The sequence below is a fragment of the Podarcis erhardii genome (assembly GCF_964252035.2).
Source record: "Podarcis erhardii genome assembly, chromosome: 1".
Lineage (NCBI taxonomy): Eukaryota > Metazoa > Chordata > Lepidosauria > Squamata > Lacertidae > Podarcis > Podarcis erhardii.
In genome coordinates, this window is record NC_138497.1 from 44,884,335 (window position 1) to 44,909,336 (window position 25,002).

General features: G+C 41.8%; 2 protein-coding genes across 3 annotated transcripts in view; one reads left to right on the forward strand and one right to left on the reverse strand.

The window, feature by feature from the left end:
* LOC309340994 (cytosolic phospholipase A2 delta-like) overlaps positions 1-25,002 on the forward strand; it is a 272,520-nt gene that overhangs the window by 112,788 nt on the left and 134,730 nt on the right. The gene's annotated exons all lie outside the window — the stretch shown is intronic.
* SPTBN5 (spectrin beta, non-erythrocytic 5) overlaps positions 1-25,002 on the reverse strand; it is a 118,159-nt gene that overhangs the window by 20,588 nt on the left and 72,569 nt on the right. Inside the window, exons 35-53 of one of the 2 annotated variants that reach the window (XM_081857311.1) lie at positions 22,466-22,570; positions 21,649-21,834; positions 19,899-20,054; positions 19,056-19,247; positions 16,860-16,952; positions 13,195-13,313; positions 11,654-11,768; positions 10,564-10,677; positions 10,080-10,204; positions 9,097-9,259; positions 8,354-8,542; positions 6,908-6,985; positions 6,060-6,232; positions 5,242-5,332; positions 4,080-4,226; positions 3,462-3,599; positions 2,683-2,939; positions 2,054-2,240; positions 1,470-1,682 (exon numbers count right to left, since the gene is read on the reverse strand). In XM_081857311.1, coding sequence (XP_081713437.1) covers positions 1,470-1,682; positions 2,054-2,240; positions 2,683-2,939; positions 3,462-3,599; positions 4,080-4,226; positions 5,242-5,332; positions 6,060-6,232; positions 6,908-6,985; positions 8,354-8,542; positions 9,097-9,259; positions 10,080-10,204; positions 10,564-10,677; positions 11,654-11,768; positions 13,195-13,313; positions 16,860-16,952; positions 19,056-19,247; positions 19,899-20,054; positions 21,649-21,834; positions 22,466-22,570 — 2,841 coding nt within the window. Of the gene's footprint in view, positions 1-1,469; positions 1,683-2,053; positions 2,241-2,682; positions 2,940-3,461; positions 3,600-4,079; positions 4,227-5,241; positions 5,333-6,059; positions 6,233-6,907; positions 6,986-8,353; positions 8,543-9,092; positions 9,260-10,079; positions 10,205-10,563; positions 10,678-11,653; positions 11,769-13,194; positions 13,314-16,859; positions 16,953-19,055; positions 19,248-19,898; positions 20,055-21,648; positions 21,835-22,465; positions 22,571-25,002 lie in introns of both variants that reach the window. The other variant, XM_081857312.1, reaches the window with a different exon arrangement.

Genomic DNA, 25,002 nt, shown 5'->3' on the forward strand with positions numbered 1-25,002 from the left:
ACTAATAATTCCAGACATGGGGAAATTTTCAGCAGAATCATAGCACTTTGGGAAATATGATTTAACTGTTTGCTCCCTGTTGCACCACTGACAAAAACCCACCCCCGCCCCACAGCACTTTTATCAACTTTAGGGAAAAAGTTCCCATCAGTGCCATTTGCAGAACACGGACAATTTTCATTGCGACTGCAGCTGGGGAGGAAAAGTTTAAACTGCTTCTCCCTGTGCACTAAAGTCCTGATAAAAATCTCGCCCGTGGCCTATTTAAGCATTTTAAAAACCCTGATGCAGTTTCTAATGACACATTTAGGCATGCCTAGTTTGATGTCAAGGCTATAGCCTGAAGAGGCAGAGGGGTATCTGATAAATACTAAATTATATTAGATTTATTCCACATAAATAATCATGGCATTCCCCAAAGAATCCTTGGGATTATAGTCTGGTTAGGGTGCTGAGAATTCTGTTAGAAATCTCTGTTCTCTGAAATGAGAGATCCATGACTGGCTCTCCCAATGTCTTTTTCTTTCATTAAAGGCCGTGGAGTGTCAGTAGGCTGATTGATTGATTGACTGATAAAAGAATTTATATACAGTGGCACATCGGTTTAAGAACAGTCCTGTTTACGAACGATTCGTTTTACAAACTCTGCAAAACCGGAAGTAGTGTCCCGGTTTGCGAACTTTACCTTGGTCTAAGAACTAAATCCGAATAGTGGAAGGGCACTGGCGGTGGGAGGCCTCATTAGGGAAAGTACGCCTTGGTTTAAGAATGGTTTTGGTTTAAGATAAGGTTACCAGATGTCCCCGTTTCCTGGAGACAGTCCCCAGATTTAGTTTTCTCAGCATTCACATGTACATAGCAAACAATGTGTCCCCGGATTCATTGAAAAAAATCTGGTAACCTTAGTTTAAGAACAGACTTCCGGAATGGATTAAGGTCATAAACCGAGGTACCACTGTACTACCCTCTCGAAAAAAATCAGGGCGGTGTACAGCAACATAAAAAAATTGAAAAGCAATATAAAGCAACTATGAAAACGATGGATTTGGATTAAATCTGCCGTTGGGAGATAGGAGGATACATTGACTCTCATCCCAGGCCGCAGCCCCGATTTAAATTGCTTGTCTGAAACTTGCAGGGGAGGAGAAAGGACAGGTATGATATTGGGACACATATCCCATCTATCCAATGACTAATAGAAACATGGAGTTGATTTAAGTCAGGGAAATGGCAAACGGGCATTTCTTTACAAGAATTTCATATCGACTCACCCTGTTTCAAGCAACCAACCAACAATAAAATAAAATACAAATTATTAGAACAGGCAGAACATTAAAATCTAGGAAGGTAATGGCTTCCATGTTTTAATTATGCTTCAAGCTCTAATAATTTATCAACCAAGCTATCAGAAAACTTTCAATCCTTTAAAAGGTATCAAACCGGAACATGAGATCCCAGTCCTATCTTACCTCAGTGAGGAAATGCTGAGCTTCGTAAGATTGCATGAGTCTCTTTCTTCTCTCCTGAGCCTCACCCTTCAGGTTGTCCAAGGAAACTTCCAGTTCTTTCACCTGTTCCATAATATCCCGTGAGGCAGCGTGGCCTCCCTTCACCAGCTTCTGCCCAGTGCTGATCACCGCTTTAGTTAAGGCGTTGTGGCTGCTAATCTCATTTTCTAAATTCTGATAGGTACAACAAAATAAAGCATATTTTGAAAATGAAGACGTTTTCTCTTTTACATAAGGTAAGGTCAAAACCATGCATCCACCAACACTCTTAAAGAGATTCCAAAGTGCTCAAAGAATGAAGTAGAAGAATTTTGTCAAAGGCCCTCCCTCCATAAGAAGGAGCTATTCGTTTCTTGTCTCTTTTAAAGTGAAATAGAAGTGTTCATAACAAATGCACCTCGCTGAAGTACAAGAGGGGGGGGGCGGGAGGCGGCAAACATGCTTGGCAGTGATACTTTAGCAAAAAGATACGGTTAAGGAACAGTGACAGAGAAACTCCATTCTCTCTATTTCCAATATTCCCTTCCCTTACTATAGAACCTTACCTGGTGCTTCTCTTGTAAGCTCTGAACAGTTGTAAGGGATTGGCCGTAGTCTCTGGAGGATGCCAGGGAAAGTTTCTCATGAATCCAGGTCAACTCCTCACTGACTTCCTGGATGAATTGGTACTGAAGTCTGCTGGCCTCCAAAACCCCCCGCCTCTCTTGGAGTGGCTCCCTAAGGCTTTTGTACCTGGAGAGTCAAAATGAAGCCTCAACTTCAGTGTTAAGGAAGGCTGTTGGCATCCGTCTATCTCAAGAGACAATGGAGTGTGCCTCCAGGGGTGAAGTCAAGCCACTGTGTTAGCAGCAGTGAAGTGACCTCCCTGGGGGACAAGCCTGGGCAGTGTGTGTGGAGGTCCTGGGCTGCCCAGGTGACAAGACTACCCCAGCTTTGCTGATGTGGTGCAAAAGAAAGCTGAGCAATATGTTTGGCACCAACTTGGCTGCAGGAGTTGCCAGAAGGTCTGAGACGTACAAGGAAGATTATGGGATAATAAACTTAAGTGCCAAGACGAGGATTGCAATAATAATAAAGAGATGGAAAGCGGAGGGTGACAACAGAAAAAAGTGACAATAGAAAGGAGAAAGAACACAGAGAGAAGGAAAGGAAAAATGAAAAACTATTCAGGCACCTGTGCACCACATGGTCAACCCTCTCTTCTATCTCATCTGCCAGAAAATGCTTCTCTTGTTGAAATTCTTGCACTGCATTGATAAGGCCTTGCACCTGGTCTCTATAGCTGACAAAGCTTTCTTCCAATTCCTCCTGCTTCTTTAGGAGATCATTCAGAACCAGTAAATTATTGCTGCCTTCTGGGGCTTTCATCTCATTTTCTAGATCTTCCAGCCATTTCTCCACATCATCCACAGTGCGTAGGAAACGTAAGGCCTGAATCCAGAGGAAAGAACCCAGATGTAAACAGACATTTAGAAGCGCGGGGGGAAGAGACCAAACGAGGATTGGTCAGAGCCCTTTTACGAGTGCAAGCATAGACACCACACATTTGTTAAGTAATTCTTTCATCTCTCCTCCTGGCAAATAAAGAAAATCAAAGCCGTCTTCTGTTGGCTCATCCTTCTGAACTTGGGAACACCTTTCTGAACCAAATTCTTCAATATCAGCACGTTCAAGAGACCCTATCTTCCTTGTGACTGAATTATGTTCAGATTATCTATACTGATGGCAAATCCTTCCTCTGGCTAACCTTGACTTTTAAATTGGCAACCTGTCAACCAAGCAAAGGTGAGGAATGTGTGGTCCTCCAGGTGGCAATGAACTGCACCTCCCATCAGCCTTGTCAACATGGCCAAGGGTTAGAGATGTTGGGTGTTGTAGTCCAGGAATACCTGGAAGTCCACAGCTACACCACCCTTCCTCTATTGTCACTTCCCTCTCAGTGTTTTGCTTCACCTTGTAGGCATCCTGCATCTTCCTTCTCTTTTCATGGCAGTTTTGCAGCAACTCATCCCAAAGCTCATCTATTTCCTGCAGCCTGGACTGGATGGCATCAGAGGCACAATGACCCTCCTGGATCATTTTCTCTCCTTCCTGCAAATAAAAAAAATCAAAGTCTTTTCTCTTGTTGGCTCATCTTTCTGAATTGGGCAACATCTTTCTGAACTACATCCTTAAGTATCAACAGTTTCAAGACAAAAAAATTCCTTCCAGTAGCACCTTAAAGACCAACTAAGTCAGTTCTTGGTATGAGCTTTCGTGTGCATGCACACTTCTTCAGATACACTGAAACAGAAGTTTCCAGACCTTCTGTTTCAGTGTATCTGAAGAAGTGTGCATGCACACGAAAGCTCATACCAAGAACTGACTTAGTTGGTCTTTAAGGTGCTACTGGAAGGAATTTTTTTGTTTTGACTATGGCAGACCAACACGGCTACCTATCTGTAACTGGAACAGTTTCAAGCAATCTCATCTTCCTTGGGACTCATAATTAAGCTCAAGTGATTTTATTTCTGATGGCCAAGCATTCCTTTGGTGAACCAGACTTCTCTGGCAGCCCCTCTTCACACTTACAGCTTTGATACTATCTAGGTGGCTTCTGTTGGCCACAATCTCCGCCTGGAAAGTCTGCTGCTTTTGCAATTTGGCTTGAAGGTTGCTTGGATCTCTCCAGCTCTCATCCAGAGCAATGCTGTTTTTTTCATTCATCCAGGCAGCCACCTTGGGGGAGAAACAACAAGGAAGTGAAACAAGCAAACAAGGCTGGCAGTGTCTTCTGTTCCTCCATCACACTTCCCACTTTGGGCACTTCCAGGCTGACGGTATTTACTGGGTGGGGCTCAGTCACAGACCAGCAAATTCAGGTTGCACAGCAGAAGCTGATTTGGAGCTCTTGCATAACAAGTGAGCTTCCTCCAAACAGCAGATTTTTTTGCGATAAGGGAGAATGCAGTAGAGGGGAAGATGTGGGATGACACTGGCTTTGGACACAATGTCATCTGGCTTCCTTGCAAACCAATGAGAGTGACTGCTCAATAACAAGTTGCCTGGAAGCACCCTTAGGAAAAGGAGACTCACAAAGAAAATGTTGTAGGTCACACTCCAGCATTAATACCCAGGATGACATACAGTTAAGAGATCCCCCAGAGTTCTTTCAGAACTATTCCTCTATCTGCTTTCCTCCAGGTATTGTAACTGATTAATGTGTGGAAATGTTTGATGGCAGGCTCCAGCCTTCTCCGTCTACATATACACCAAATGCCTGGAAGGAGTTCCCAGAGTTACAACTGTCAGAGAAAGGGCTCTGTCCACACAAGCGGGTTCCCAATCAGTAACAAGGCCCCTACTCTCATGGACAGATCTCCATTCAGGCATTCATTCTGGTAGTGGCTCTCTGGAGTTTCAGACAGTGGTCTCTCCAGGATCAAACCCTCTGGAGATGCAAGGGATTGATCCTGGCATCATTTGTATGCAATGCATTTGTAAGTTTCCATAAGGGGTGAATTATCTCACTTGTTATCTACACTTCACAGAGTATCACCGACACCTGCAGGAAGGCTTTAAATCCAGTTCATATTTGCAGAGCCCATGAGGTGCCATTCTCACTCCAAGGTGTTCCATGACTTGCTCCATTTTCTTTCTCCCAGCATCTACACACATTGCTTCATATCAAACAATGCTAATTGGATCTCACATCATGGCTTAAGTTAGTCTCGGCAAATAAAATAGATTATACCTCAAAGGAATCCCGTAGAAATTTTTGTAGTAGCCATGACTGCTCCAGCAGACGTCTGCGAGCTAAAGCAACTTCCAGAAGCCTCTCCTTTCTAAGAAGAAGAAGAAACATTGTTGGTGATAAGATGGCACGGGTGGTTAACTGAACTTTCTCATGATCTACTTCCAAAACGAGTTCAAAATATATGCTTAACTTTTGGAACAGATAATCTCACTAGAATCAAAGAACCATAGAACTGAACAGGGCTGGCAACGAGGCAGGAAGGTCACTAACAGAGTAGCATCCAAAAATGAGCACATCTGAAGCACATATTCCCAGACATTCCTAGCGCTATGAACATCTGTAAATATTATGTACATTTCCCAAAGTGGGGCACTGGTAGCTGAGTAAGTGCACTTTTATCTGAAAGAACTTCTGAAGAACTGGAATACCATAGGATGAGTGGTAGGTAATCAAGATATGGTTTAAAAGATGGGTCTCTGTTTGGGGCGTACAGCCGTTTTCAGACAGACAGTCATATTCCCCCATGGGGAACCTTCCAGGGGACACGTGCAAATAGCAGGGGGCACTAGAGGCAAACATGAGCAGAGCAACAGATGTAACACACTTTCCATCATCCATTCTGGTAGGCAAGAAGCATCAGCACAATTCAAGGCCACACTCCCACTGAGAAGAAGCACTCAAAGGGGCTGGTGAGTGCAGTCCGGGGCCAGAGAGAGAAGGCTGGAGGGCCACAGTGGTTCCTCTGAGCCTGAGATTCTCTACTCTTGCTAGGAGAGATTTTACAGACACCACGGGAAGAAATGGTTAGGTGCTACCTCCTGAGAACTGCTTGGCACTTGTTCATGATGTTCTCGGAGTCATAATGCTGGCTGTCCCTCAGTTGCTGGGCACGTGAGGCCATCATGTCAATCTTCTCCAGCTGGGTTTCCAGGGCCTTTTCAAACTGCATGTGTTTTTGATGCAGGCTCTCCACACTGGATACCGAATCCTGAAGAGGATGGCAAAAATTATCTAAGTAACATAGGAAACAACCTTGTATCAGTCCAGCCATTGGACATGCTTGGTGAAGTTGACGGGAGTTGTAGTTCAGCAACTTCTGGAGGACCAAGGGTTCACCTCACCTCATCTAGTCAGTGTCAGTAGATTTAACTGGATATACCCGGGGTGGGACTTGGCACCTTCTGCATACAAAGCAATTGTTCTTCCACTGAGCTTAGGGTCCACTGTCTAAACTGGGGGATGCTTTTATTTCAGGATTCAAATGTCCATTGATCTAAACTTTCCAGTGGGTCAGGATAGTTTTGCTTGTTGAATGCAAGACCACAGAATATGGGGGTATCATCAAAAGCTCTGGTTGACTATGTGGCTTTGAAATTCATCAGTGTTTTCAGAGGCTGCCCTAATACATGTGCATTAGAAAGAAAAGGCAGACTGGAGGACGGTGTTAAAGAGGAGAGAGTGAGGAATAGGAAACTACTAAATAAAGCCAATGGTAGCAGGAGACAATAGGTAAGGAATCCCGTGTGCATTTGGCACAAAAAAGCTAAAAGTAAGATTTCCTAAGGGTGATTTTATTTAAAGGAGGGTTTTTACACTTTCTACTCTGTGCCAACGTCTTCTCCCTCTAGTTGAAAATAGAAAACATACAGCTCATTTTTCTTACCCCCAAGTCTTTGTTTGCTAAGAAGGCCTCTTTGCTGCTAAGCCAGCTTTCATTCTGCTCCACACAACCTAAGAATGTCTGTGCGAGAGAGAGAGAAAGATGGTGAGGTCTTTCCCAATAAAATCAAGACAGCACAAAATACAATGGGGCTTACTTGCAAGAAAATATGCTTAGGATAGGTACCGGTGGAAGATCTAACATTACTTATAAGCATCCAAGTCATTGCTAATATTAAAAAGCAGCACAGCAGACAGTTCTAGGATTCAGAGTCATTACTATATCCAGTGGTGACTGGATTTCCACCCCACCCCTTGCACCAAGAATTAGGAAGTAGTCTTATGCCAGAGGATACATCTGCTGAATCCAGTAATGTCTACTCTGACTGGCAGCTGCTCTCCAGGATCTTAGGAAGAGGTCTCTCACATCTCCTGATACCTTATCATTTAGCTGGAGATGCCAGGGACTTTCTACATGCAATTCAAGTTCTCTGTCAATTATCTAAGTAAGCCACTAATGAATGAAAGAGTGCTCCTCAATGGATGCTTTGTGCTATGGTTTCCTCAGTGAGAAACAGAAGCCATTTTCTACCTATCTATGAATAGAGAAAATAGCTTCCATGTGAAAGGGCATAAACACGACTATTAGACCAAGATGAGTTCCAGCTATGCTCATTTATAAATCAAGCCATATAAATAATAAATATAAATATAAATATAAATATAAATATAAATAATATAAATATAAATCAAGCCTGGCAAAATATCTTTGTTTTATGCATTTTAGGGAAACACACAGACACACACTGCCCAAAATTGAAACAGGAGGATTTATCAAAGTTAACTGATGGTTTCAGTTTGAGCTGAAGAGAAGTTTAGTGTAGGGATGTGGGAGAATTGCACCCATTCACATTTTAATGCAAACCTACTTAATTTGCTTGCACTTTGGATAATAAACGAATCAAAAAACAATTTTGCACTTTTCTGGATTTTGCAACACCATTCTCCAACAACAACAACATGTGCACATGTATACATTTGGAGAAAATGTACACAAAAATATGTGCATTGGTGAAAATTGTATGCAAAAGTGAATTATATTTGAGAGGAAAGGCATTCAAAAATGTGTATATTAAGAGAAGCCTAAACAAAAATGTATATGAATTTTCATGTGGACTTTAAAACAACAACCATGCAGAAATGGGGGAAACTAAGATTAGAAAAAGAAGACTCTAACTGACATTCATTCATTTTTCGTTCACTGAACCAAGACAAAAGCAGCAACATATTGCAGTTCTTTAAGTGCATTCTTTCCTTCTTCCCCTTTGAGCCCATAATTCTAAGGCTACCACTTTCTCCATCTATCAACCAGAAACAGCTACTGACAGATGTTTCCTCACAGCGCTTGCTCTGGTCTTGGTTGGCTGTCTCAGACCATTTGTCCACCTACCTGCAAATCCATGGCTTGAAGCAGTTTCAGATTCTTTTCTTGCCAGATCTGGATCATTTCAGTCAAGGCCTGTTGAAGTCCAGTGAGGGAATGGTGGATCTCAGGGGTTGCATAATGACCGGAGTTGGCAAGGGTTTGACCGTAGCTGCTGAGCGCCCCAAACCTTTCCCCTCGTGCTTCAATTTCTTCCTAAAAAGATGTTGGGTAGATTGATGTCAAATGTTCATGCAGAAATACAGCTATCCAGAATTATAGGTCCTTGGGGACAAAAACAGGCTCTGCAGAGTACCTTCCAATACTAATATTTATATGGAAAGTCATTAGTCTTTGAGTTGTCACTGAAACTGCACAGGAAACTGTGAGAGCTAATAAATATAGAGAACAAATGATCCATTCTCTAGCCCGAGCATAGAGTTGGTCCCTCTCCAAGTCAATATATTGTTGTTGTCGTTGAAAAGTTTGCAGTAAATGACAGAAGTTTTAATACTGTTGCTGGCATTCATCTGTCTCAAGAGACAGTGTGCCTCTGAGGGTGAAGTCAAACTGCTGTGTTATAAGTACCTAAGTGATCTCCCCTCCCCACAGTACCTATTCAGAATGGTTCCTTGTGCTTGCTTCTGAGTAAGAAAAAGGCACAATATGTAGATGCTATGTGCTAAATATACTATGTAGCTTGATCCTGAATGAGGCAATGGAATCCATGATCAGGATGCCTATAGCCAGCTGATGTGATTCATACTTGCCTTTCTTTCCTGATGTTCTTCGATCATACTTTCTGCTTCAGCTAGACTTCTAGGAAGACCACCAGCCTCCATTCGACCTTTGACCTCTTGAATCCAGTCCAGGAGTTCCTTCGTTTCAGAATTAAACTTCTGCAACTGGTAAGAGGCTGCCAATTTCTCACCCCTGTCACACAAAGAACAATCTAATAGCAGTTCTGATTGGACCTACCTGTAGCATTTCCCAGCAGTACTTCTTGCATGGAAACAATTCCTAAGCATATCTTTGCTGGAATAGAGTCAGGTTCAGTGAAAATAGAAGGCTTGCAAACTGAACTCAAGGCAGCAAGGAAAACATATATTTTGCCATGTGTGAAGAGCCTTGCATATCCGTTACCTATAAAATTACACTTTCTCCTTTAGCGACATTCACACACACAAACAAGGAAATATGAAAGCACATTACACATACCTAAATGCAACTCAACTCGTGTACATTCCATCCAAGTTCTGCCCCTAACATCATTTGTGGTGTAGACATATTATGGTACTCATGGTAGCAGGGCTAGAGTGGTACTCAATTTTTTCCTGAATCTGGAACCTGGATACCACCCTAAGTGGAGGCTATATGCCAGCAGTGGGATGGAGCAGAATTCTATCTTTGTACAGTAGGCAAGTTTCTATATTGGTTTATTGCTTTTATTTTAGATATTGTGGTATATTAAACAAACAAACAAACAAACAAACAAACAAACAAACAAACAAACAAACAATACCACCACCAGACAAAGAAGCAGCATTATGAAAAGTCCAAGGACACATTCTAGACAGGGGAAAAAAAACATTTAAGAGTACAACTCAAACTGGTAAGAAGTATGGCCTAGGGAGAGTCCCAAGGGCCAGACAGAGTTCTAGAGGGCCACATTTGGCCCCTGGACTGGAGGTTCTCCATTCTTGGGATAACAATGTATACAGGATGGAGGTGGCCATGTTCTAAGTATTTTTACCTTTGCTTGGTCTGGCCTTGAAGTCGTAGCCAATTGTCTTTCATTTCCTTTTGCTTCATAGTCAGTTTGTCGGTTATGGAAGATGGATTCCTCTTGCAAAGTGGAAAGGATTCTAGCTCCAGAGCCTGAAAGAACCATAAGCACACTGTATAATGGTCCCTTCTAAAAAAAACAAACAACTTTTGATTTAGGACATTTATGCCCTACTTTTCTGTTCACAAAATATAATACACAAAGAAAGACAAGAAAAATAATCTTAGTAATGAAACCATCCATGTAAGACCACAAAGTAAACTATTGGGAACATAATATGGCAAAACTAGCCCCCCCCCCCCCCGATCCTCTTTACAACACCATGATCCATTGTAAACTGATGCGACATGATTACTGCATTAGCTCAAAATTGTCTGCAGGACAAATGTCAATGGATGTGTCCATACAGTATTTACCATTCGCATTTCAGGATATTAACTTTATTTTTTACCTCTATCTTGGATTGAATGACACCAGTTTCCCTCTCCATTTCTTCATGTTTTCGAATTAAGTTTTCTACACTTTCCAAATCTTTCCCATAGTCCAGTGTTTGTATCAGTGCACTCTTAAGGAAACAAGACATTTGTGGGGTGGGGGTAGGGGAAGGAAAGGAAAGGAAAGAAAAGATCACAGCTCAGTTCTTTTAAGCACCTTCAACTTCTTTCATTTCTAAACCATTTTCATTCAGAATCTCAAACTGGTTTAAAGAAAAAGCAGCAAAACAAAAAGTATTATAAGACGTCATGGAATATGCACTTCATAGCATGGGCGTCCATAAAAAGCTAGCATCAATGGTTTGCAAACACCAGTGTAAAAAAGGCCGGTTATTCATAAACAATGGAAATAAACCATCATTGGTGCCTACCATATTGCAGGAAGAAGTTGACACTTTTTACCTGCCTTGAGTTCTCTCGGGGAAAAAGGCAGGGTACAAATAAACATATAATAACAACAATAATAATAATTTTGGATCATTTTATATACACTGTAAAGTTTACGGAACAAGTTCAGCTTATACTGAACCTACTTATGACAACATCTCTCTAGAGAATAGGCTATTTTGCTACTTTGTGGGTAACCCTAATCACAAAGCAGAGAAATACTGCAATAGCTGGGACTGCTTGATGACATACCAGCTCTCTTTTTTGCACGTATTCCTATAAGCATAGGCGCCGACTCCATGGGGCCTGAGGGGAGAAGCGGGGATTCCCCCTAGCTCATTCACCGCCCACGGCGGCAGCCAATCGGCTGCCGCAAAGGGCGGGCCCTCACAGGTTCACTTAAGGTCGGGGCAGCCCGGGGCTCGCCCCTTTCGTTCCCCCAGCAGCAGCGGTTTGGAGGTCTTGGGCCCCCCCAATATTTTTTATAAGTCGGTATGGGCCCCCGCCCCCCCCAATATTTTTTATAAGTCGGCGCCCCTGCCTATAAGAAAATGCCACCCCTGCATTTCTAAGTTTATTTGGGTCACTGGAATTTCAATCACTTTAGGGAACTCACTAAGGGGATTAATAGGAATGGAAACTTGATAACAAACAAATCACCTTTTCACTTATTCTTTCAGTGATATCGTCCATTTCTCTGATCAAGCTATGGACCTCCAGAGCTGCTTCCAACTTCCTTCTATATGATTTGAGATCACCATGGAAACTGTTCCACCTATTATTCAAAAAATTCATTTTATTGGAGCAGATCACACTGTTCAAAGATGGGAGTCAGAAGCTGCTTTCAAAACCTGCACTTTGGTTTATGAGACCTCTCAGCCACTGCCCTGCTTTGCTTAGGTAGATGTTTAAACAATTGGAAATGAAGATATGTAAAAAGTGGTTAAGAGAAAAGTTGAAGAATACATGTGGAGTTATTAATTAAATGAAAGTTGTCATGATTATAACTTTTCTTGGTACGGGTGGCCTGGTGGCCTAAGTTTAGTTGTTCTAAGACAGAAGTTTCTAATTTTAGCCATAAGAAAATACATTTTAATAGCTTTATTCTGCAAAGTTATAGCCTGTTAGAACTTCTCTATGGGATTTTTTTTTGTTTCTCCAAGCTGCAAGGTAAACTTAAGTTGCATTCATGAATCCCAAGTTGCTCTGTGGGTTATCTTAGGTCATGGCTGGAAACCTGCCAGATGCAGAAAGGAGCTGTCTTAGAAACAGCTTGAAAAAGTACAGTACATGGCTAGGAAGATAAAACAAAAAAATAAAAAATTCCTTCCAGTAGCACCTTAGAGACCAACTAAGTTTGTTATTGGTATGAGCTTTCGTGTGCATGCACACGAAAGCTGATACCAATAACAAACTTAGTTGGTCTCTAAGGTACTACTGGAAGGATTTTTAAAAAATTATTTTGTTTTGACTATGGCAGACCAACATGGCTACCTACCTGTAACTGGCTAGGAAGATATCATGCTCATTGATATCCACTCATAATTTTATTGGCCTTTTGTTGTTCACCACATATCTCTCTGTCAAGCTTGGAGGTACTGGCCTAGAGACTAGTCTGACCTAGTACTGACACCACTGGCACCAGCATGCTAATTGGCTGCCAAGGTCAATTAGCAAGACATTATGGGTTGTGCTCAAAGCATAGCATAGACAGCTTTGGAAATGTTGTCATAAAGGAAGCCTCACCACTTGGGAGTTAATAGGTATGACAGTGGGCACTGATGACAACTGAAGATCGTTTATCCTATGGAATAAACCTGGGTTTAAGAATGATGGTTGACTTTTCCTTTGGCATACATCTTGTAGTTCGCGCCACAGCTTTATTTTCTTGCATTCCCCCTTCCCTTTGCTAAAAGCTGAAAACTCAATACAATTCCTGTGGAAAAAATGAAATCTTTGGACAGAGGAACTTGCCCAATTGAACATCACATTTGTTCTAACACCACCTGTCCATGATTCTATGAGAGTATGGTTAGGATAGTGAGAAATGGTGAAAATACATGTATGCTAAGATCAGTCTTATCTCTTTTTAAATCATTGCAGGTGGCACTACCAATTCCTCTTGGGCCCTAAAGCTGTTCAGTTTTGATAGTCCTGTTCATCCCCCATGTGGACATCATTATAGATTCACACACACACACCTCTCATTCAGCTGCTTTCGGCGCTGGTATATTGTTTTCATCTCTTCCTTATTCTCCCTCTCCAGCCTCACAGCAAGGACATTGATGGCTTTGATGTGGGCATCATCCACTGTCACTCCCTACATGACCAACACCGAAGAGAAACAGCCAGCTTATGTATAAACAGTTATTAAGTAAAAGTTATGTAATTCTGCCAGAGTATCTCAGTAATACAACCTCTGCTGTTCTGCTCACATTGCTGAATGAATGTGACCCTTGACAAAAGGGACAAACTAGACATAACATCATTAGTCACTGTATGAATGGTGTCTGGTTCGTTTTAGCATAAACAGCAGATGGGGGCACTGGCAATCAAGATCGCAGCAGAGGGCTGGGAGGCCTTAACCCTTTGAGTCCTGCTATAATCCTATTTTGATGCCCCCCCCCCACATTACTGCCATTTATTTTGTAATGGAAATTCCCATTGGGACCATTGCAAACAGCAAGCACAGGAAGAAGTAGAGAATGGTCATCCAGATAAGGATCACAGCGAGGGGTTGACGTCTCCTACGGGAGCCCTGATCTCAATTGGCCCCCAATGCCTGCAATTTGCTCTAAACAAAACATGTATGTGGTTGCTAAATATGTGAATGGTGTTATGTCTTCTTTGGCCCAAAGGTGCAAAGGAGGGACCTAGCAGCATTGCCATAACATGGAAGAAACCAACTCAATTCAAATTGCACAGCAGACAGGCAACATTTTTTTTTCCTATTTTAGATTAGGCCGTGTAGTTTTGAGCCCTGTAAAACCACTTCAAGAGGAGGGCTGTAGGACTAGTTAGTGCCCACTCTTTTCTACATAGCTATTATCGCTTCACAGTGAAAAACAAATCAGATCATCTCCATGAATAACATTCTTCAGAAACCACCACCTCCTGTCTGTTTCAATGCACACTGGAAATGAAAATATTTGCTTACAACACATCAAACACAGATTACATTGTGACGAACCTTTTCCTGGATCATGATCAATAACCAGTTCTGAAAAGTACATAGTTTCGAAGGCCAAACTGTTCCGTTGCGGTACTCAAATTTTCAACTTTGCAGTAAGTACAGTAAACTCACACAAGGAGCAAGGAAACATTAATCATGGGTTTAGCAGAGCCTTGGGGGTGGGTAGGGATCAGTTAAAGAAGTATTGATTCCTTGTGCACTGCAATACATACATACCACTATTCACTATTCATTCTAGGGTAGGCTCACATTTTAGACTCCACAGCTAAGCAAGTATCAAATGAGCAAAATAATAATATCTATTGTAGGATAAGTGCTAACAAGTAGCAGCTGGAGATTGGAAAGGGTGGTGATGGCAGCCAACAGTGCAGGAGGTGGGAAAGATGGTGTAGAGGGATGGCAGCCACATTTGACCTTGCAGACATCACTTGTATTGTGTTTCAGGAAGATGTCTTATATGTCCATTAATACTCTGCATCTACACATATAGAAAAACTCTGATATGTTAAGTGGACATCAGCAACAGAATCCAAGCTGAGAACCACCTTACTATGCAGAACCTACTACTGTACTTTCCGGAAGCTATTGGGAGCCATTTTTGTTTTGACAAGCTTTTCCAGCTGGAATGAAAGGTCTTTGCCTTAAGTGTTAATTTTGTATAGTTTTAAAAGTTATATTTAGTTGTTTTCCCCTTGTACTGTATTGAACATTTTTTTTAACTCTGGCAAGTCACTATGAGATGCATGTAAAAGGTGAGCCATGAATGAATGAACGAATGAATAAATAAATAAATAAATAAATAAATAAATAAATAAATAAATAATAAAAGTCGGGTTGCCTTGTTCTAATTATGACATAAAGCAAAAATGATCTCCATCCTCATCCCTGCATTATTTTATCACTGAGTGTCATGGATTTTATTGTTCTGCTATAGCCAACAGGTTTCTGTCGAAGGCATAAGGGACCAAGAAATGTTTAGCCTTGCCTGGTCTAGCTCTGCTGATTTCCTGCAGTTGAAATGGGACAGTTCTGGCATACTGCCCAGAACTGCCAGATGTATTTTCACGCCAATATTTTTGGGGAAGAGGGAAGCACTGTAGAAGGAAACTTAAGTTTGTCAAGATCCCAGCTTTCTAAGGGTTGTTATAGACACAATACAGATTTTCCTTCTGCCATTAGGTGAGAGAGGCCCATAGTACAAAGATGCTTGGAAAACAGGAAGAACTCTGAGTGAAGATGAAAAGAAGGGAAGCCCCACCAAACATAATCCAGCTTCATATTGTTCCGTTCGTTTCCAAACCCCGCTTGCTAGCAAACTGAGGCTCTTCCCAAACTTTCTGTTTCTGTCAAAATTGATGCCATGCACTGGGGTTGTGAACTCTGTTTATGACTGAAAGATGGCCACACATAGAAAACTGAAAGTGGCAGCTAACGGGCCACTATCACCACACAGCAACTGGCCACAAGTGCTCAACTTAGTTCAGTGCCAAAGTTAGCAAAGCCTCGGGGAGCTATAAGTCAACTCGGTCATGATGACTCAGCACCAGAGTTGAAGAAACTGAGAGGTCACGGCAGAGAAAGATGAAACAAGCAGCTGTCATGTCATGCTGCCTTTGCTCAAAGTGTTACTATATTTTCCTAATGGCTTGCATTGTTTTGAAAGCTGATCTTGCCAGGCTCACATTATATTACATTAATTATATTATATTCAAGCAATTAAATGTATAAAGGAACGGTATACAATATTTAGAAATAAGAAAGAGTTTTGCCATGGTGAACTTGATTGCTAAACCTGATGTGTATAACACATAACCTGGTATTGGCTCATCAGTTACAAGACATCTCTAACTTTGTTATGACCAGCGTTTCTCTTGGCAAACGTGAAGTGTGGGTGATATCCTGACATCTGTAAGCATTCAGACTGCATGCATCTTGGAAGCCTGATCTGGCCAGGGCCCCCAGATTCATGTATGTGATTATTTTTAAAAATGCAATGCATGTACATGGTTGTAATGTCATACATACTTTATGCCTTTGCTGTGAGAAATACTGTTGTAATGTTGGTGCAACAAGTAGTTTTGCTGCACAAATGGTAGGACTTCCCATAAGTATCAAACATAGCTAGGAAGTCCATATTTGCCTGGTTTGGGCATATATCTCACTTTGAACTCTTGCTGGTCATACAGTTTCTTGCAGAGCAGGAAAGGATTTAATTCCTTGTTAGCCCCAAATACTGAATGTAACGGGACTGCAACTTAATGCCAAAATTCCAGCCAAATGCTCAGTGTTCCACCATACAACTAAACATGAGTGTCTGGCTGGATACTTAGAATCACATTTTCATTTTCTTGTAGAAAATGTGCAGTCGGATTTTCACATATAGTTTACATTCAGTTTAAAATTTTAGCAAACATATGCTAGGCCCATAACTTTGGAGATTGCTTCTCATTACAGGATAGCTGACTTATGTTGTAAGAGAAACTGACCTATGCCTAATGGTCTTTTTGGCAAATAAGGTGGATGCAACCTAAAACAGGTAGACATAAGAGCTAGGCCGACCAATCTAGGATTGTATTAACTCACACTTGCAGCAGCCAAATAGGTCTGAATAGCTCACTGAAAAGTTAGATGTTATCCAGCTGTGGAAGGTGAATCTGGAAATGTATCTCTTACCCCTGATGCTCCTCGGAACTCATTCAGCTTTTTCATCAGCTGCAGACAGTGTTCATAGTCATTTCCCACATCACCAATATTAATCATGACTTCCTGGGAAAAGAAAAAGAGTAAAATGGGCATTCCATTAATATCTCATGCACAATGCAGGTCCAGAGTATCAAAATCCATCACCTGTCACCTGGGTGTTTTCCCACTCTGTCCCCTATAAGTCATTCCCATTCTGAGAGTGGCAATATGCTTTTTACAGTATCAGGTAACATCTGCTGTGTTACATTCTGCTCTGGTAAAGGTATTAACAGAACCTGGTGTTTGATACAGATGCTAATACAAAGGAGGACAACTGAATCCCCACTGTCTCAAAAAGGCATTGGGTTTATGAAGCCAAAACAATAGAAGTCTAAGTCACAGTTATCTGTGATTAAAGCTTTGTGCCTAAGGATTTCCATGCATGCGCTGTACTTATAAGAAGAGGTGCCATTTCCCATAACACAAATGAATTTCCAGCATGCTCCTGTAAGTAGCTGGCAAAAAGCTCCATATCCATCAGAAAATTCACATGACAGCTCTTTAGAGAAGGAAAATGGAAACCACCTCAAAACGGATACTTTTTGATTTGTTAAAGAGATTTCCCATATCTTCATGATGACCATCATTCTGAATGTTCAAATGTGTGCATTTTGCACTTTTGAAATATAGCAAACATAGTTTTATGTTGCAGGAAAGGCCAAATTCCTGGGAGAAGAGGTCTGTCATAAAACACTGTATAGACACACAACACTAAACCCATGGTCTGTTTAGCAAATCACGAGTTGTTTAATGCATGAGCAAAGAAGCCATGGCTTGTTCTTCCAAAGTCTGGCTTGTTTTCCATTTTCTCTTGACTCATGCCTTGATGATGATCTACTGTGAGGTAGCCAAAGAAACCATGATTAAGCAAGGTTGTTGGGTTCAGATGCAACACCAAACCATGGTTAAAACAGGCCAAGAACAAACAATGGCTTCAATCATGGTTTGTTGGCAGAAAACAAACCATTAGTCTGCTGGGTTGGACAGTTAGGTTACATAAACCATGGTTTAGGTTATGTGTGAAACAGGCCAGAATGTGTTTAAAAATGCATGTGCATGTTTGATCTGGATGCTAAACATACTTTATGCATTTGCTGTGGGAACACTGCAGAGAAATGTTCAAAAATAAATGAAACTATGTGACTCTTCTGTAGGCTTTGCAACTACAGAAAACTTGTTGCGTGGACAGGCGGAGTCCCCCAGATCCCAAGCGCCCCCCCGTCATGTGGAATAACGACTCAAGACAACGTGCTATGGGATTAAATTGGCCACAACTTTATTAAATTTCAAATGTGGGTAGACCTTGGTTCAGGCATTGGGCGTTCTCCCTCCCCAGTCCCCAGCCGGGGACCTAGGGAGCATCAGGGTTATCCAGTGTGTGTGGGTGGGGATGGGCCGGCTCTGGAGAACATATGTTCAAGCAGAGATAGCCGCCACCGTTACGCCGCCGCCGCAGGGAAGAGCAATGACGACTTCTCGGCGTACGGTCAAAGCCTCCCTTCAGAAACCCCTTTAACGGGGAACCCTGGTATCGCCGCCGCAAAGAGGAAGATGGACTAAAGGATTCTGCCCAAGGCCTAATACCGCCAAAGTTGTGACGTTTTGCTATGGGAAAGGCAAAACCTGCCAATGCAGGGGAATTCCTTTCCGGCCCTTTAACAGCGACCTTGACGTAGCAGCACCTGCATACCTGTGAAGAAAAGTTAACCTGCAAAACCTGTGAAGAAAAGTTAACCTGGAAAATAAGACATTAACTGAGGGTGGGTAGGGTAGGTAGGGTAGGGAGAAGCTCTGGAACCAAGTGAGGATTCCCAGGTAAGATCCTCCCTCTATTGTGTGGGCAGGTTGTCCCTCCCCTACCTGGCCTGGTCTCCTTGGCAATGCTTCCCCCAGGCAACTGACTGAGGTAGGCGGAAACCTGCAGGTATCCCACGTGAGCGAAGGCGAAGCCAAGCCTGTGTTGATGGAGCCGCTCAAGATCCAGGGGCTGTGCGCGTCCATGCAAAGGGTGCCCCCCGTTTTATGCGGGGAGCGGTCATTAGCTATAAACATATGAAAATGGTAATAATAGTCTACAGAAGAGTCACATAATGACTAGTTTGCAACTAGCCAGTAAAATTCATTGACCTTGTCTCTGATCCAAGCCTCTACATGGTCCACTTTCTGCAGAAATTCCAGGAAATCTCTAATGTCTTCGAGCATCTTTCCACGAGCAGCAACAGCACATTTCAGTGTCTCCCACCGTTCTTGAAGCAAACGAGTCTTACGACGGATTTCCCCTGATTTCGGGTGATTCTGGCACAATAAGGCTTCTCCTTGCTTCATGTAATTAGGAAATAATTAAATAAGAAGAAAAAGATGAAACACAATATTTCCATATGTTTCTAAGAAAAGCTCAATGCCAGGGAGACACAGGGCCAAACTATCAGGGATGTGGGCCTGTAATAGCAGGTTTCCTGCAGCAACAGGAAACAGGTTGGACGACACAACCATTGCAGTTCCATATAGATTTATGACTCTGTGAAAGTGGATAAGGTTAAAAATGTGTGACCACATTTTTTAAAAAACAAACTGCTGTTGAGAGAGCCATTATTATTTATGAATAATTTCCAGAGGCTTCCTTATAGCTGCTGCTTCTTGTCAAGGACAAGGTAGAACCAGGAATTTGTACTTATTTGTATATTATTTTTTGCAGATGGGGAGAGAACTGGCCTCTCTCAACAGCAATTACCCTAACTACTGTTTATTCATACAGGCTGTAACCAAGCATTTTCAGTACATGGAGACAAGCAAACTCCAGAGACCTGAAGAGATCTACACATTGGGGGATAACAATAACTTTCACTTCAGGGCTCTTCAATCTTTTTCTTCTTCAGTAAAAGGTTTTAAGGCTATTCCATCTTTTGATCTGACAGTTGCAGAAGGCCCCTACGGGACCTAAAGATCACAGCACCTCCATTCAATACTCACCGTGTTAACAGTAGAAATTAGATCCTTGTGAGCCAGAATCTCAGCCTCAAATACTTGATGTTTCTGCAGAAGCTTCATTTTGTCACTCAGGTTGCTAAGATTTTGGAAAGATGGATCCTCCAGCTTTTGCATGCGCTCATCAATCCAGCTCTCTGCCTGTCACCAAAGAATCAGTGTGGTTAGTATTTCACACATATTGCTGTTGCTTTCTATGTAACACTGACATCCTTGTGTCTTAAGTCACATGAATTTAACACAGTGGTTTCCCTATCAATCTAACTAACAAAGACAAAGATCACCCTAGTCATGTTCTGATAATCCAAGGGCATATTCAAAACAGGCTAAATTTAATGAAAAAGTAAAGTGAGAGTTGATCCTTGGTTGTGCTAACAAAAGTACAGATTCTTTCAGAATGGCAAATTTTAACTTCTTCATATCTCCATGGCAAGAATGGGGAACCTGTGACACACACACACACGCACCACGACATATTATTGGACTTAGAGATGTCAGAGAACTCTGATAAAAATAGAAACAGGGGCAGATATTGCTCTTGTTTGCTTATTTGTCTCATGTCCAGAACAGAAATCAATCTAGCAAACACAAGAGGTATTTGTTGTCTTTTTGCTTTCACATTTGCATTGTGTTTCCTTTACAGTGAATGAACAGGGTAGAACAACACATTGACAGTGTAACTTACCTAATTAATAATATAAACTACCTAAGTTACATAATTTTGCCACACTAGTCACTGAGACAAATAACCCAGCTTCTTGTGTTAGATGAATGGCAGATGGACAGAAATAGTGCTGCATGAAGGCAATACAGGGTGGAACAGAAAACAATGTCTTATTACGTCCCTAGTTGGACTACTGTTCCCATCATCCCTGACCATTGGCCATGGGGGCTGGAGGAGATGTGCACAGCTTTTCCATACCTGCTCTATGGAGTTCTCAGACTACTGATACAGCTGGTCCACATAGCAAGCCATTCTATCAGAAAAGACAGTAGCCATTGGGTGATTGCTGCGAAATTATGTTCAGCCTCCTGCTTTTCATCCAAAGGGCCATAACCATCTGGGTAAGGCCAATGATGTGGATCCAATTAATGGAATAAAGGTAAAAGGTAAAGGGACCCCTGACCATTAGGTCCAGTCGTGACCAACTCTGGGGTTGCGGCGCTCATCTTGCTTTATTGCCCGAGGGCCTCCGGGTCATGTGGCCAGCATGACTAAGCCTCCGGGTCATGTGGCCAGCATGACTAAGCCGCTTCTGGCGAACCAGAGCAGCACACGGAAACGCCGTTTATCTTCCCGCTGGAGCGGTACCTATTTATCTACTTGCACTTTGATGTGCTTTCAAACTGCTAGGTTGGCAGGAGCTGGGACCGAGCAATGGGAGCTCAACCCGCCGCAGGGATTCAAACCGCCAACCTTCTGATCGGCAAGTCCTAGGCTCTGTGGTTTAACCCACAGCGCCACCCGCGTCCCTAATTAATGGAATAGACACTCCCAAACCTAGCTGGGTGGTCATTCTGTGTGATTGGCCCTCCCTAGACGGTTATCACTCTTGAAATGTTACAGGAGCATCATGGGATGACCGCCCCTACCCCCCAAATGTGGCTCTCATAATGTAATACTCTTTATTATGTACCACATTTTTGCACTACCATGGGTACATGCTTAATAGAATTGGGCTTTACGGTATTTGGGAATTACAAAATGTAATCTTGGCAATAGCATCATTCTCACCTCTGACAGATTTTGGTAGAAGAGAGCCAGCAGAAGGGCTATCTGCAGTTTTTCTTGCCTACTTTGAGAGAGATCTTTGATGCATCTTCTTCTCTCTAACACGGCATTCAGCTTGAGATCAATCTGTTTTCTATCCAGTTCACTGTCCTGCTGCAGTCTTCTTGACTGTTCCTGAAGAGACAATTCCTGAGAAGGAAACAAGCCTAAAATCAAAGCTGTGCGTTCATGTGATATACATAATCAATCAAGGGTTCCTGTTCTGTTCACAAAGTATTATTTTTTTTCTACTGGAAGAAAATATAGAGGCAAATGAGATCCTTAGAACTGCAAGTCTGAAGTTCAACCTAATGAAATTGGAGGGAATCAGAAATGTTGGCTGCTGTGCCAGTAAAAATAATGTATTATACCAGTGCTATTTTTCAAGAAAAATAGGTACTGGAGCTCGCCATTAACTTCTCCCTTGTTCTCTTAGAATAGCAATGGTGCCTACCCGAGAGGTGTCAGAGCTGAGCTCCGGCTGAAAAATGGCCTTATTACCAATCCTAGGGCTATACCTGTTGAAATTATTTTGTCTTCCCTCTAAATTTAGCAGATGTTTTGTCTCAAGAAGAACTTCTAAAGACACTGAAAAAAACGGATCCCCCAAATGGTGGCATGAATCAGCTCTTGTAGCCATGATTCTGATTGTTTTCACTTAGCACAGAAATTATTCCAATTATCTTAACCAGTTCTTAACCAACTCTTAAGAACCAAACTGGGCATTTGCCTATAACCTAAATACACCTTCCTTTAAGGTCAGGATTGTATAAGTGTTTACCTTTTCAACGTGAGAGGCCAGAAGCTTCTCAAAAGCCTCGTGTTTCTTGATCTGCTGCTCCACCTCATCTACTGTGCTCCCAAAGGCACTGCTTTTCAAATATGTCTGTGAATAATGAAAATCACTTTTGGTTAAGATTGTTATATTTCGGACATATCTTGTTACTTCCCTGAATGTGTGTCACCAAAGGCTAGGTGTTCAAAAGATTCCAGTAACCTCAGATTATATATTTTCTAAAGAACATACGTACATAGTTTGTCCGATCCATTGAAAGAGTAGGGACCTCTGGGTACTCCTTGGAAAACCCCCACAACCTATCTTTTCTGAGACTATTTAAAATGAGGAACAAGAAATGTCTCTCATCACTCAGTGGAATGCTGGCATGGAGATGCATATTAATGTAAAGGCATAATTCTTCAAATAACACCTGCAGTGGAATAGCAGTAGGCGGTAAAAGGGTTGTAAGATGGTAAGGTGTCACTGTACTACATTTTGTCTTTTGGCTAAAATGTCTTCAAGGAATAAGGAATGTTGAGGAATGAGAAGCTGTCGGGTTGTATTCATTAACAAACCTGAAAGCATAATTTTAAAATAAAATGAAGATTGCGGATGGTTATTGCACTATTCGTCAAATCAATCACTCAGTGAGGCCATTTTAGCTGCATTGCTTGCTCAGGGAAATTTGGATGCCTGGAAGTTACAGTAGCAGATTTGTTGTTTGAAAATGTTATTTAGCTGCTGCTATTTTTCAAAGTCTACCTACTTTCTTTTCTGATAGGACATGAAGTTGCACTTGTATGACTCAAAGGATGTATAACAGCATCTGTCTGAAGGTATATGAGTGATAGACACAAAAGTATGGCAGTATGAAAGTGCCCTTTGGAGCCTGGTGTTTTGTAGTTTTACATCTAAAACTCCAGTTGTATGTAGAAAAGTCAATTGCAGATGGACTGCTGGTCTAGTTAAGCAAAACTTAACCGCTACCAGCTTTATACGTCTGTGGAATTTTAAATGTCACACTGAATGCTGTCAAATCTCTGTTGTTACTAAACATTGCATGGCTTCTGCTTGACCACAATTGCGTCAAAACAAGATGAGCTACATTAGCAGTAGCTCAGTTTTATACAGCTTGTGGCCTGGCAAGTTGAACGCAGTCCATCAGCAATATATTATGCTCCTCTTGATATCGTCTGCTTTTTGCACTCCCTAACAGCATGCTATGTAAACAAGGGATCTATTGAATCCTTGGCAGCCAGCCATACCTGGTTGGTGGGCTGCATTTGGCTTGATACAGACCACAGGTTGTGCAAGTCTGCAGTAATAAATCTAGCTAGTGTTGATGACATGTAGAAAAATGTATTTACTAAGTTGTACTCAATAACAGGAACGGATTCAGCTAGATCCTGTGCATGCTCACTTGGAATCCAGTCCTGCTGACTTCACTGAGATTCAGGAGCTGTACACCAGATCTAGTATTATATCAGATTGAGGGTGGAATAAGGCACATATTGATATTGTAATATGCAGTTTTAAAATGTAAATATGTGTGATTTTATTACTATTATTATACAGCTTAGCCCCCAAATAGGCTTCTAAGCAGTTTGCTGACATAAAAACCAGTTACATAAGCTTTAAAATATAAGCATTAGAACATAAAATAAAATTAAACTACAGAATAAAGCATTTCCATAAAACACTAAAATTTACTTCCACAACATATCCACATCAGCATGTACCTATGATTAAAGACTGCATAACATGTTGCCATTTTCCTATATGGAAATAATATTTGCACCATATCTATCCAGCTGATGTGAAATGCAACAAATATTCACAGAGCAGCACTTTACACATTATTATAAATGGGATTTCCTACTTGTCCCCCTGCCCCCCACTTTCATGGTCTTCAGATGCCACTTTATCTCAAGCTGAGTAAGATTATAATGTGCTTGTCTGGAATAAACATGTGCGCTTTCCAAATAACGATGAGTGGTGACTCAACACATGTATTGGTCCTGTGTGTCAGCCCTGTCCTAACACTCCAGACACAGTGCCTGCAAGTGTATAAACTGTATGCACATATGCTGTGGGCATGGGGTTTATGCCCTTCTATTTTTTCAGGGTACAGACCATACACTGAAAGCCTACCTGCATAAAAGCTTGCATGCCTTTAGGGTCTCTGTGCAGAAAGCCATATGAATATGTAGAGCATTGGGACGGGGTAGTGAATGAGATTCCGCTTCCTTCCCGCTTTCCCTGCATCCATTCATATAGCACAGCTGTTTGCATCTGGCTTTGGGGCAGGGCTTTCCCTGCTCCATTCCAGGGACCACAACAACAGAATTAGGTTTCAATAAACACGCCGAGTCACACTTTTCTGTCATCATAAAAACATTTATTTCTGAAACATTTTTCCCAGGAAAATGAAATATTATGCAAGGTATGTCATGATGGCAATGTCAAGATGCTTGCATCTTGAGCCTATGTATAGAGATGTAGAATGCAGAGCCCCAGAATCATGACCTAAGATTAAATTC